Source organism: Limanda limanda, chromosome 9, assembly GCF_963576545.1.
Source record: "Limanda limanda chromosome 9, fLimLim1.1, whole genome shotgun sequence".
In the NCBI taxonomy this organism is placed as follows: Eukaryota; Metazoa; Chordata; class Actinopteri; order Pleuronectiformes; family Pleuronectidae; genus Limanda; species Limanda limanda.
The window spans coordinates 9,881,218-9,893,962 of NC_083644.1; the positions used below are offsets into that span (position 1 = coordinate 9,881,218).

At 42.3% G+C, this 12,745-nt stretch overlaps 2 protein-coding genes across 2 annotated transcripts in view; one reads left to right on the plus strand and one right to left on the minus strand.

Annotated features, from left to right (window-relative positions):
• The window catches only part of LOC133010274 (cAMP-specific 3',5'-cyclic phosphodiesterase 4D-like), a 36,207-nt gene extending 27,696 nt beyond the window's left edge, over window positions 1-8,511 (plus strand). The window contains exons 8-15 of the mRNA XM_061077794.1: window positions 106-281; window positions 406-504; window positions 1,072-1,236; window positions 1,422-1,521; window positions 2,057-2,211; window positions 3,158-3,280; window positions 3,657-3,839; window positions 4,012-8,511. Of these exons, the coding sequence (XP_060933777.1) occupies window positions 106-281; window positions 406-504; window positions 1,072-1,236; window positions 1,422-1,521; window positions 2,057-2,211; window positions 3,158-3,280; window positions 3,657-3,839; window positions 4,012-4,578 (1,568 nt within the window). The 3' untranslated portion in view covers window positions 4,579-8,511. The remainder of the gene's footprint in view (window positions 1-105; window positions 282-405; window positions 505-1,071; window positions 1,237-1,421; window positions 1,522-2,056; window positions 2,212-3,157; window positions 3,281-3,656; window positions 3,840-4,011) is intronic.
• Window positions 8,512-8,896: 385 nt separating this feature from the next.
• LOC133010908 (gamma-interferon-inducible lysosomal thiol reductase-like) lies at window positions 8,897-12,243 on the minus strand. Its single transcript, XM_061078566.1, has 7 exons — window positions 12,103-12,243; window positions 10,927-11,115; window positions 10,740-10,811; window positions 10,563-10,652; window positions 9,890-10,042; window positions 9,251-9,319; window positions 8,897-8,956 (listed from the first exon to the last, which is right to left on the minus strand). The coding sequence occupies exons 1-7, from the start codon at window positions 12,241-12,243 to the stop codon at window positions 8,897-8,899; spliced, it is 774 nt and encodes a 257-aa protein (XP_060934549.1).
• Between the last annotated feature and the right edge of the window lie 502 nt (window positions 12,244-12,745).

The following is a 12,745-nucleotide window of genomic DNA, read 5'->3' on the forward strand; positions in this document are numbered from 1 at the left end:
CACAGCTCATTGGTTGAAGTTGCGATCTGTGTTCCTTCAGCCTTACGCGTAATGAGTCACTTATGAATCTGGCCTTAACGAAATGTGTCTGTGTTCCCGCTCCAGAGAAACAACATGACGTGGAGATCCTGTCTCCACCTTCTAAGGAGAAAGAGAAGAAGAAGAGGCCGATGTCACAGATCAGCGGAGTGAGAAAGCCCACACAGAGTCCCGGCTTAGCCCCCCCCGCCTGCATCCCTCGCTTTGGAGTCAGCGCACCGCACGAGAGTCTGCTGGCCAAGGTGGGTTCACGCACACACACACACACACACACACACACACACACACACACACACACACACACACACACACACACACACACTAAGAAACTCTTTGTCTCATAAACGTTCTGTTTCATTTCTCCAGGAGATCGAAGACATCAATCTTTGGGGTATGGATGTTTTCAAGATAGCAGAATATTCCGGGAACCGGGCTTTGACGGTGATCATGCACTCCATCTTCCAGGTAGGAAGGAGTTTCAGCTCATTCATAAGATGCCTGCTCTGTGTGTTTACTTTTCTTTTTCATAACACTGCAGCTGTCAAACGAGCAAAGATGTAACAACCACTTTAATCTACGTGCTCGATACTGTAAAACACAAACTGGTGAAAGCATTTAGGAGCTAAAGAGCCAGAGGTTTTTCCCTGAACCAGAGCTACAAGAAAGTGTAGCTGGACACAAGCATGACTCCAAATGTGTTATGAAGCTGCTCCGTAACTGCTGGATGTGAAAATGAACAAATGCTTTGCAACATATCAACTGGAAAGATGATGATAAAGTATGTTATACATGCCACCCTTGTTTCTGCTGCCCCCAGGTGGCCCAAAAAAACTGCTATTGTAGGTTTGGGACATGACTTAAAAACTTAAAATGCTAAATGTTGATGTTTCTGCTCCTATGAAGTATGTCAGGGTCTGTAGTGCATTTTTTGGATTTGGGGAAAAACTGTTAGAGGCAAACCAAAAAGAAGAATCTCTTAACAGTTGTTGCTGGTTGTTCATGTGTCTTGGATGTTCCCTCTCATCCCGTCAGGAGAGAGATCTTTTCAAAACCTTTAAGATCCCGGTCGACGCCTTCATCACCTTCATGATGACCCTGGAGGACCACTACCACTCTGACGTAGCTTATCACAACAACATCCATGCAGCTGACGTGGTGCAGTCCACACACGTGCTCCTGTCCACCCCCGCTCTAGAGGTGAGATGAGAAAGCTGCTGCTGCTGTAGCTTCCGGTTACTTTTATACAGATTTTAAGATGTAGTTAATCCCCTCCACCCTGATTCTTGATGACCTAAGTAAGAAGTTTGTTATTTCTCATTCAATATTGAATCAGCGCATCGTTTTCAATACTCAATCTGTTTCTTCTCCTTGGTTCAACCCAGGCCGTGTTCACAGACCTGGAGATCATGGCCGCTCTGTTTGCAAGTGCCATCCATGACGTCGACCACCCGGGAGTCACCAACCAGTTCCTAATAAACACCAGTAGGTTCCTCTCCGTCTCTGTCGACATCTGCCCAAACAGGCTCGGTCGAAACAGGACTCAAAGATCTGAAACAGTGTGATATATTTGACGAATTTTACATTTAATTTACTATTTAAACAAAAGTTATATTAATGTGATAACTGTTAGATTATGTCAGGATATCTTTGAGATACTTAAATGATTAGGAATATTTTAACACTGCATAACACACTTTCTTAAGCACTGTATAATATTCACGTTTTTTAATATAACGTTTTTTTAAACACTTTCAGCCACTACTTTACTACCTACACTACACTTTACTTCCAATAAAACAGTTTGATTTGAGGTTTATATTGTTATCAGATGATTGGCTGATATAATCAATGCTTGCAGGTATTGACACATTTAGGGTCGGGGGGGGGGTCATGCTGTGGCCATTAGGGGTCTGGATCTTGATGTGGAAGTTAGACAGGGATACCGTCAGAGAGATAAATGAACTGGAACTATATTTGCGGTTGTCCTGTTGACACATTTCCGTCGTTATCTCTGCAGGTTCGGAGTTGGCGGTGATGTACAACGATGCGTCGGTGCTGGAGAACCACCACCTCGCCGTGGGCTTCAAACTGCTCCAAGAGGACAACTGTGACATCTTCCAAAACCTCAGCAAGAAACTGAAGGAGTCCCTCCGCAAGATGGTGATCGACATGGTGAGGCTGCTGCAGTTTCTACGTGACGTTCTCATGACTGTTTTGCTTTTCAGTCGCGCTTTACCTGAACGGTCACCTCACATGTACTCATGGTCGTGTTTAGTTTGCGTTCAGTTAAAAGTTCGCTGATACAGCAACTCCATGTTTCTGGTAACAGACGACTTTGAAAAGGCTGCTGGCAAAACATCATGCAGCGGCTGCGCGAGGACGCTGAGCGACAGTTTGTTATTTACGACTTTTTTCATCTTCAGCTGGATGGGAGTAATAAAAGAGTCATGTCAAAGAGAGTTGGAAAAGAGGCAAAATGAAATGCAAGAACATGTAGAACAAACTGGACTCCAGGATTTCTCTGTTGCTGTTAGAGCTTAATCTGACTGAGGTGTCTTTGATTTATTTAAATCAGATTTAATAACACAAACATATAGACATCCAGTGTCCTCGGCTTATCCGGGCTCAGGTCCTGGAGGTACCCGGCCAAGTAGGGAATTCCAGATCTCCCTCCCCTCAGCCACGCTTTCCGGCTCCTCCTGAGTCGTCCCCAGGCCAGAACAAATATATAACCCCTCAGGCAAGTTCTGGTTCTACCCCTGGGTCTCTATCCATGTCCAGGAAGGCACCTAGAAGGCCTCTAGATCTGATCCAAGACCACCTCAACTGTTCCCTTTCAATGTGAAGGAGCAGAGGTTCTATTCCGAGCTTCCTCCAGAACTCCTCCCCCCTAACACATATAGACATGCAGAGACACACAGTCACTAACCTCACACAATTTGAAAGACACACTGTGGGATGTAAAGTGCATCGTTTCATATACACACACTTCATTAAATGTCTTCATTCAAAAGGATTAAAAGAGTGTAAATACAGAGCTCAACAGTTCACAGGTCATGCTCATGGAAACATGTGACTGAAGCTGGTTCTCTGTTGGTGTGACTGTCGCCCCCTGCAGGTGCTGGCCACTGATATGTCCAAACACATGAACTTCTTGGCGGACATGAAGACGATGGTGGAAACCAAGAAGGTGACGAGTCTGGGAGTCCTGCTGCTCGACAACTACTCTGACCGCATTCAGGTGAGAGCGCCCCCTGCTGACCATGGACAAAGGAATACATATAGTCATAACTTGGGGATTTAGTAGCTGTATCTAGTTTGATTAAATGAGGCTTAACTTCACTGTTTATTAGATTAAATCTTCACAGTGAGCATTAACTGAAACAAGCAGTTCTCACACACAGCGTGTTTCCACTCTGACCTCTTCGCTCAGACACAGCAAACTGAACAGCTGTTCTACCAAGGAGTGGGCGTGATAGTGCTGCTGCCTGCTGGACACAGTGGTCACTGCGTTTCTACAGATCTGAAGTACAGAGCCATGTGGTATTGTTGTGCTCCTGGCAGAATGATGATGAGATTAACCAGAATTGTCCTTATCGCCCGTCCACCTCCTCCAGGTTCTGCAGAACATGGTCCACTGTGCCGACCTGAGCAACCCAACCAAACCGCTGGAGCTGTACCGGCAGTGGACGGACCGCATCATGGTGGAGTTCTTCACCCAGGGAGACCGCGAGCGGGACAAGGGTATGGAGATCAGTCCCATGTGTGACAAACACAACGCCTCCATAGAGAAGAGTCAGGTAAGAACCACTGAAACTCAGATGTGGAGGAAATACATGTAGACTGTCAAACTGAAATCGAGACATATTGTTTTTAGAAGAACACGGGATTTGGGCGAACACAGGAAATCCTTTAAGCAACAAATGTAAAGATTTTGTGTTCATGATTATAATTATGCATTTTTTCGACCAGGTGGGATTCATCGACTACATCGTACACCCTCTGTGGGAGACCTGGGCTGACCTGGTGCATCCTGATGCCCAGGACATCCTGGACACTCTGGAGGACAACAGGGAATGGTACCAGAGCATGATCCCCCACAGCCCATCGCCCTCCAGCCCAGAGGAGCACCGCCTGGAGGCGGAGCTCGGAGGAGGACCGCTGGGAGCAGGAGGATCTGTCCCTTCAGGAGGAGGAGGAGGAGGTGGGGACAAGTTCCAGTTTGAACTCACTCTGGAGGAGGAGGAGGAGGATGACGTGGAGTCAGATCTGGATAGCCCCCTAGAGGACGAGTCCCAGTCGGGCGGGGAGCGGCACCTGGACTCCTCCCCTTCCCTTTCTCCAGACCCCCACAGCAGCAGCAGCAGGTACCGCCCCCCGTCGCCTCACCCGCCCCGAACCCTGAGTCTGGCTGCCTTGTCGGTGCGGAGCCCCCATCTCCACATGAACCTGTCCTCCCCAGGGAGGGGGGGCACCGACAGGGACACAGAACTGAGCCAGGAGGGCGACGGGGTGTCGTGCCTGCGTATCGGAACGTAACAACCAGCACAACCTGCCCGGCCTGAGAGACAGGAGATGTAGGGAGGAGGAGGCAGGGCAGGCCTTTACCAATAAAGTCTGTAAAATCACCACAGTCCCTTTACACTGGAGACACTCTCTCTGGACAACAGAGGGACGTTCACCCTCTGTTTGATTTCATTTTTCATCAAAGAAGAATCGTTTTAGCCTCTCTTTGGATGCCCGATAGGCCTTTGTGTCCCGTCCTGCGTCGCTGTAGCTTCGGTTCCGAGCGTCCCAGACAAAGACTGCCGCAGTTTCACTGGGAAGAAGAACGGAGCTGGGGTGCGATGCTCCGACAGCTACATAAATGAAAGGAAATGTCTTCCTCCAAAAGAACTGTTTGTGAACAGCAGCGAATGAGGATCACGGTGGATCGAACAGGGTCTTGGAAATAATTTTTGCACCATAGTTTTTAGTTAATGAAATTATTGAATCCGTTTGGAATAAGTGAGTATGATTTCTGTGTTGCGAGAATGATGTGAGCGATAAATAATTTTACCAAATACAGGATGAAGGTGAGCAGCGAGACAAATCGATGGACCTAAACCTCAGGGTATGAAGAGAAACTAAAAATCGAATGTAGCACGGATGTAGTGAGTACTCCTGACCTGACCCCCGACCCAGACCTTCAGTTTGATTTACCTCCAAACTAGAGTCTTGGTTTAACCTTCTAGATTTTTATTAAAACCCTTTAATAGTCAATTTGGCACATGAAGCAATTCAAAAACCAACTTGTAGCACCACAGAGATTGAAACCTGAAGAGGACTGAACCAGTCTCACGGGTTCGAAATACAGAAGACACCACCTGTATAATTTGTTTTAAGCTATTTTTTATTTTTTTTTAGCCTGAGATGATGTTAAATGGTGTCATTGTTTAAGGTTCTGATTTCGGGACAGTTCTCTGTTGTACGTTTGCTGGTCTCGTCTGTGTTAATGTGCTTCAAAAGCATTTTTTAATCACGGTGCCTCCGGTCCGCAGTAGCACTTTACCATCTCTGCTGTCCAGCTCTTCTATCCAGTCACACAAAGGGCTTCTCCCACTGTAGCCTCACGCCAACAGGACAGGAGCACGATCTGAAGCAGGGCAGGAAAGTAACTGAACCACCGTCTCAACAGAAAATCCTCAAGCACAGGGAAAATTTCCTCTCTGATAACATTTTAGGCAAATTACCCTACACTAACTGAATAAATATATATTTTCATTCACAAACTCCTAGTCGTTATCCAGATCGGCACCAAATTTCATCTGATTATGGAGATCAGCACTGTACACGTGCCTGATTATTTTCATATTTGTTGAATGCAAACACAGATGAAAACATAACCTGGGGGAGGAGATGAAAACCATGTGACGACAGCAGCAGCCAGTGTCGGTTGATTTGGCCTCGTTGTGATTGGTTTATCGCCCACAAATGAATAATATATAATCTACAGACGGGAACTCAGAGTCCTAAGCAGAGGTGTTCAGTTTAATTGAATCTGATTCAGTTATTCGGAGAAGAAACTTTAAATGAAACTTAAACAAAGTATTTATTAAACCTTTGAAGTAAAGCTTAAGGGTTTCTATGATTTCATGTAACAATTCCAATCGCTGATATTTAAAATATATGGGGACGTGTTGGCAAGTTCCACTCCCGTCACAATTATCTTGTCGTTGGAGTTGTACAGAAATTTAGTGTTGTGCTGAAGTCTGAAGACTGATAAGTGAAACATGTTTTTTGCGGGGACAGAGATTTCCTGACATTTAGTCACATAACAATGGATCCTACATTAATGACCAAGCAACTCAATAGTGCCTTTCATTAGATCTTCCCTCTGCTCTGATTTGTTTTAAAGTCGGTACTGCAGGGTTTTTATTATCAATCTTTAATCTCAAACCCCTTCAGAGCCACGTTTGACGTTACACAACAGTTTCCCCGGGTTGTAGTCAAATAAGCTGACCTATATCTAAAATTAGTGGAGTGTCTTTTCAAATCAATGGCTCTCCTTTTCCCCCATGAATCAGTACAGATCTTAAAAAAAACCCAAATCACAGTGGTGTTACTTTCCTGCCCTGCCGACGGGAACTGCTGCAGAGATCACAAGGAGCAGCACAGTTTCATAAGTTCCTGAGAGACACGAATCGCCTGTAGTTCCAAGTAGACCGACTGTGTTCCATCAGGCTTCCAGTGTATTTGGTCATTAGTGCTCGACTGGGATCAACTGTGTGCCATAAGTGTTGAAAACACACAAACACCTGCCAGCCTACGATTCTGTGCATTTTTACACTAGAGATTTTAACCTGATGATTGTATCAAAGTCATTGACTTTATAAGTGTTAGTTTTTACCAATGATAGATGTCAACAGTATTTAAAGCAGAGAATTTACTAGATTTTGTGCAGCCTAGGATCAGTCTGTTCAGCCCTTTCCTAATCGCAAAGCTGGGACTTGAGAATGTGCGTAGATTCAGGAGTTTCACAACTCTTTCTGTACCAAGTACATGTTTCAGTCTAGATGAGCGGTCGACGCCGTCACTGAGGTAGAAAGGCCAGGGAGTGAACAAGCACTACACAGGATATGAGGCACTCCCTGGTCCGGCAGTAGTAAAAAAAACACTAGTCAATCAGTATTTCATTAATTCAGCAAGTAAGCTTCATTCATAAGCCTTACATGTGACAGGAGAGGATGGAACCTGGTGTTTAAAGACCACGCTGCTGTTTTTAACATGCTGAGCCTCAGAACGCCACTTCACTCACTGTTCTTCTCTCTCTGTTTCCTTCACGGTTCTGGAGACTTGAAATGAACAAGATACTTTCTTATTTCTAGGCCTAAAAGTGTCAGAATACACGTATACATAATATGTAAACACTTTGTATTTCTAAGCGTTCAGCATAGAATTTAACTTTATTTGGCAAAAAATTAACCATAGATGCCTGTGTGCTACGAGAATACCATGTAAACGTCAGCAGCTAGGTCATCGCTGACTTTCTCTCTAGTGCCATCAACTGGACAAAGTTTATACTGTCCCAGAAATGTCCGAATGTTGTGGCCATTAGAGACATGGCCATTTCCTCTGCCTGACTGGAAACATTTAATTTCTATCTGAACTACAGGTAATGCTCCAAAACAAAACAAAAAAAAGAAGCAACTTCACATTGCAGCCTAGTAAACTTTTAATCTGTCTAAAGAAATCTATCCATTTGACACACCAGCGATACCAAATGTGTTTTAATATTTCATTGTGTCCAGTGGAAACTTCTTGTACTATTTGGCTATGTGTCAATATTTGACAAGATAAGAATCAGTAACTTGAAACTAAAAACCTAAATTGAACTTAACAAAATATATGTATTACAAACAGTCTCTGCACAATCAGCAACAGCATCTGTGGCTGGACAGAAAAGTCGTTTGAGGGAATCTATTTGATATGAACAGACACTTTCCATCATGTGGGATGTTTGTGAAACTGAAACAGATTTTCATTTAGCCGAACGAGTGGGCGGCTGATCTGAGGCGTTTCATCAGCGTGTTGAATTCAGCACCGTGGCTCTTTCCAGGACGAAGTCAGTGCCACACAGTGTTAAATGTGTTGATGGGCCTCCCTTGCTCCATTTTCCCTGTCGCACTGATGCTTCCGATGTTTATGTTCATGCTGTCTCGTTTTCTCAGCCTGTGTCGTGCAAACTTCTATAAAAGATATTTATTCTTCAAAACATTTATGTCGAGACAAAGTACTGTAACATAAGACGTTTGATTTTATGTTCTGGAGCCTGATAATCAAGTATACTTTACAAGTATGTATACATCTGCCACTCCAATGTTTTGTCAAAAGAAAAATGAATATATTTTTGTTTCTCATTTTTAGCCGAAAGAGTCTCGGGAGTTCAGGGTGTTTCAAGTGGAAAATGCCAATAAATTATATGGAAATTTATACCAGATCGGTTGTTTATTATTTATTTTGTTGTATGTAGTCATCCTTATGAACAATGTTTTTCAAATGGATATAGAAGAGCGACGTCAAAGACAAGTCTGATTTATTACACTTTCAAATCTGTTCCCATGAAAGTACAAGAGACCAAAATCCCACTGTATGATCCCAGATCTACACATTATCATTAACTAGTGTGAATAAACATGTAGTTTGCAACATGGAAGATAATCAAACTGAATATGCATGTTTAAAAGGATTGTTTAGATGAGATTTTAATTCTAACAAAAATTAAACATTCCTTTATGAGTTTAATGCTTTATTTAGTACATTATGCATGTTATATGTTTTTATGCAGGCAGCAATATTATAGTTGGTTTTGTTGGGTTTAGCAGTAGCTTCTGTTCAGTCTGACCGGGGCTCCAGTGCAGACTGGAGGCTTCACTCCCTGTAGACGTAAGAGAGGAACAGTCACATTGCAGCACAAAAAAATACTTATAAATGTGAGAGTTACAGTGATTGGAATTAGAGATAAGAGACAGAAATATACAAAATCGAAAATTTACTTTAGAACAAAAAAGACTTTAAAAACATAATTGTTGACACGTAAAGGGTCTTGGGCTGACTTTGAGATACTGGTGTTTTTATATTCTGCAGATATTTTAATTTCAAACTTGTTCGAAGATTTTACTAAACTTCACACATTTATTCCAGAACCTGCACAAACAAAACAAGTCCTCACCTTGTAAAGTTGACAAACCAATTTGAAAAGGGACGACATGGCCATGTCCTCGTTCTCCTCCGTGTATTCCTGCAATGCAACATCTATTGTTTTAGCAATCTTTACTACGGTTTATTATTTAGAATGTGAAATATTAGATGTGCAGAACTACATCAGCAACAATACAGAGAAATCCAGATGCTTTTTCCCGCTCTTTGAACCAAAACACACTTCTTGGGACACATGTATGCACACTACACAAGTACAGCTCATACAAATCATATAATTTAATACAAAGGAATGAATTCAAGACAAACATTTCCTCCATCATTTGAAACCAGAAACCAGATAATTAAATCAGCTTCCAGCATCATAAGTAGTTTCACGTTTTTCCTTGAATTCCTTCTTCTCCAATCGACTGCTCTATTTTACTATTGACCTGATCACTGAAGGACTGTTTAACTCACCAAAATAAGATTATGCACGAGTCCAATTAATATTTAATCTGGGCTTCATACAACATGAGTAACAAAATAATGTCCTTTCGCCATTTGATCACAACTGAATACTTCTGCAGCCAACAAATCTAAAACCAAACCTTTTCGTACCACTCTATTTTAATCATACTCTAAGTAGTGAAGAGTGTGACTTATGTATTACCCCGTTGAAGGTGACCCAGGGGACGTGAGTGTGAGGTGGGTTCAGAGTTCTGGTCATGGCGGCGTTGTCGTGCATCAACTTGTTTCCCAGTCCGGTTTTCACACAGGAGTCGACGCTCGCCCAGGAGACAGAGGGAGCGTAGAGCTGCAGGCACTAAGACAACAGACGACAGGAAGTCTGCATCACTGGCAAGACTCTGTTTATTCCAGCAAGTCTTCAGAAGGGTTTTAATCAATTTTTACATCAATAGTAAAAATCCCAATGGTCACTGTCTATTGTTTTGTTTGCTGTAGAGCGTGAAGAGATAAAAAAAAACGTGTGCCAACGCTGTTCAGTTAGTTTTTTTTAAACCAGTTGTAAATAACTTAGTTTTAGAGCTGCAACAATTTGCCACTTCACTCAATCAATCTGCAGCTCTTTTGACCTTTAATTTGAGTTCGGTTTTTCCCCCTCATATTCTACAACTTATTAATAAATATCTCTGATTTTGAAAATATTTTAAATATTAAGACCATTCAAGACATTTCCTTTTACAATTCTGCCATTTTGAATTGAGAAAAATCAATAGTAGTTGCAGCTGATGTGTCTGACCTGAATCTACCCTTACAGGTTTTTTTAAAGATGCAACTGGATTATGAATAAAAAATGTGTTGTATGACCCCCTGATACTCACAGGCTGTGCAGCATTGAGAACATTTGCAGCCGACTCCATGCAGCTGATGATCTGAAGTGCTGAGTGTCTTGTTATGTGGATGATACAGGCCTGAGGAGCACATCAGTTCATCCAGAGTCATTCTGCTTCTATAGAAATGAAACCTGACGAGAGGTGGAGGTGAGGAAACATGCTGACCTCAATAAGGTTTCCTTTGCATTCGGGCTCGCCATGCTGACAGGTGAAAGGGGAGTTTCCTGACCCAACCTCCTACAAGAGAAATACACGAGTCTATTCAAGAATTCACAGTAAGACTTTGCAGGATGACATAAAATCTTCTCTCTGCTTTAAGTGCCGCTGTGTGTGTGTGTTAAGATCTGAGTGCCTTAGCGTTCCCGTAGGGCACGAGTGTGACGGCCATGATGTCCTTCAGCATCGTCCAGGTGGGGAACAGCTGCTGGGTGATGAAGAGTCTGCAGGCTGGGCACAAGGTCTCATAGTACAGAGAGACAGATACTGGAGGTACAGCCCGGTTTGGTCGGGTGGCGTTCAACTCCATACACTGCTTCTGAACCTACACAGAAGAAGAGGGGGGGAAACACAGGATTGTATGTTCTCAAAAAGGCTGATACCCTTTAAGTTTTGATTATTATCCAAAAAGAAAATTAATATTTTAAGGACACATTAAATCGTTCTGTGTATTGCAACAATAAGCATGATTTTATGACATTTTGACAATTTAACATTATCCTCTTTTTGCAAGTATGTCACAGGATAAAGGACAAAATCCCACCATAGATATAAAGTGGACCAGATACCAAATGAGTAAAAGGAGGGAAAACAGACAACGATTAAGTTTTGAAACAGTAAAAATATAATTTAAATTAAATTAAAATTGAAAGCTTTGGTAATTGTAATGACTGTCATGCTTTCTTTTATCTTAATATCTTTGGAAATCAAACTATTGGTCAAACAATTTTTACTTATAATTTTACAGCATTTTAAAGCAATGTTTACCGAATAAAGCTCACTGGTAAAGCTTGTAGCTCACAAACTGCACACCCCAGGTTTTCTGCTTGTAGCCTTCAGTTCAATCTCTGAACCAATTATTAGTTTGTGTTGTTTGACCCAGAGCTGCTCAGGCAGTCACATGAAAAACCTCTGGTGCTCAATTTCTGAAGCATGACTCCAATTTAGACGCAGACGGAAGCTTTGAACTAGGCTGAGTTCAATTTCCCATGTTTTGAGACAATGCTGCTAAATGGTAATGTTAATATTATGGGGCTCAGTATAATCCCATCTTCCAAAAACAGAGTTATTAAGTAATTTGTAGAATTTCGTGAATAAAGAAAGAAGAAAACTGTGTTTGATAACGATTCTCACATGAATAAACTTCATTTACAAACACTTTAACAATCTAGTAAAAGATAAACTGCTGTACTTTATTCCATCTTCTTATGATCCACAACAATATTTTTAAACACTCACTGTTGATATGCACAAGGAGTTAATACAAAAATAAAGTAAAAAAAAAAGTCTTAGTTGTTTATTCTTTACTTACCTTACACTCGATTGCAATCTCCAGTGATCGACACCACTGAGATGGAGGATAACGACAAGCTGGTTTGGGATGAGACGCCTCAGAACCTCTGCTTTCAGAGCAGAGCAGCAAGAACACAGGCAGCAGAGCAGAAAGCTTCATGTTGGAAATCAGAAATCCACACAGATCAGAGGACACTGAGTTACAGATAGGACACAAGGGACAGATAGAGACCAGTGTGGACACTGAGGACAGACAGAGAACAGATTGGACACTGACTGGAGCTGCTCCTTTTCCTTCAGAGCCCCATGATCAGTCTCATCAGCAGTTTATTAACCCCAGGCTGGATTGACCTGTGCTGCCTTCAAGGACCCTCGGTCACTCCTGCTTCAAGCTCCATGAACAAAAGAATACATTATAAAAGTCGTATCTGCCCTTTCAAATCTGGGATTAATCAGATGCTTTTAATCATGAAGGATGAGGGCACACAAATGAATAGTGATATAAAAGTAAAAAATAAAATTCACAAATGCAACACCTCCATTTCTAGTGGCTCCACATGAGTTGATCAGTTATTAAATACAGTAAATTCAGTGAAGGACGAATTTGAACACTAAACTGTGCAGACATACAAAGTGAAGATGGACTATAAAGCAAAGCCTTA

Coding starts and splice junctions, on each gene's coding strand:
- LOC133010908 (XM_061078566.1), bottom strand. CDS start 12,243: ATGAAGCTTTCTGCTCTGCTGCCTGTGTTCTTGCTGCTCTGCTCTGAA. Junction 10,812..10,926: donor TGCCCTACGGGAACGCTAAG/GCACTCAGATCT, acceptor TTTCTCTTGTAG/GAGGTTGGGTCAGGAAACTC. Junction 10,653..10,739: donor GCAAAGGAAACCTTATTGAG/GTCAGCATGTTT, acceptor TGTGCTCCTCAG/GCCTGTATCATCCACATAAC.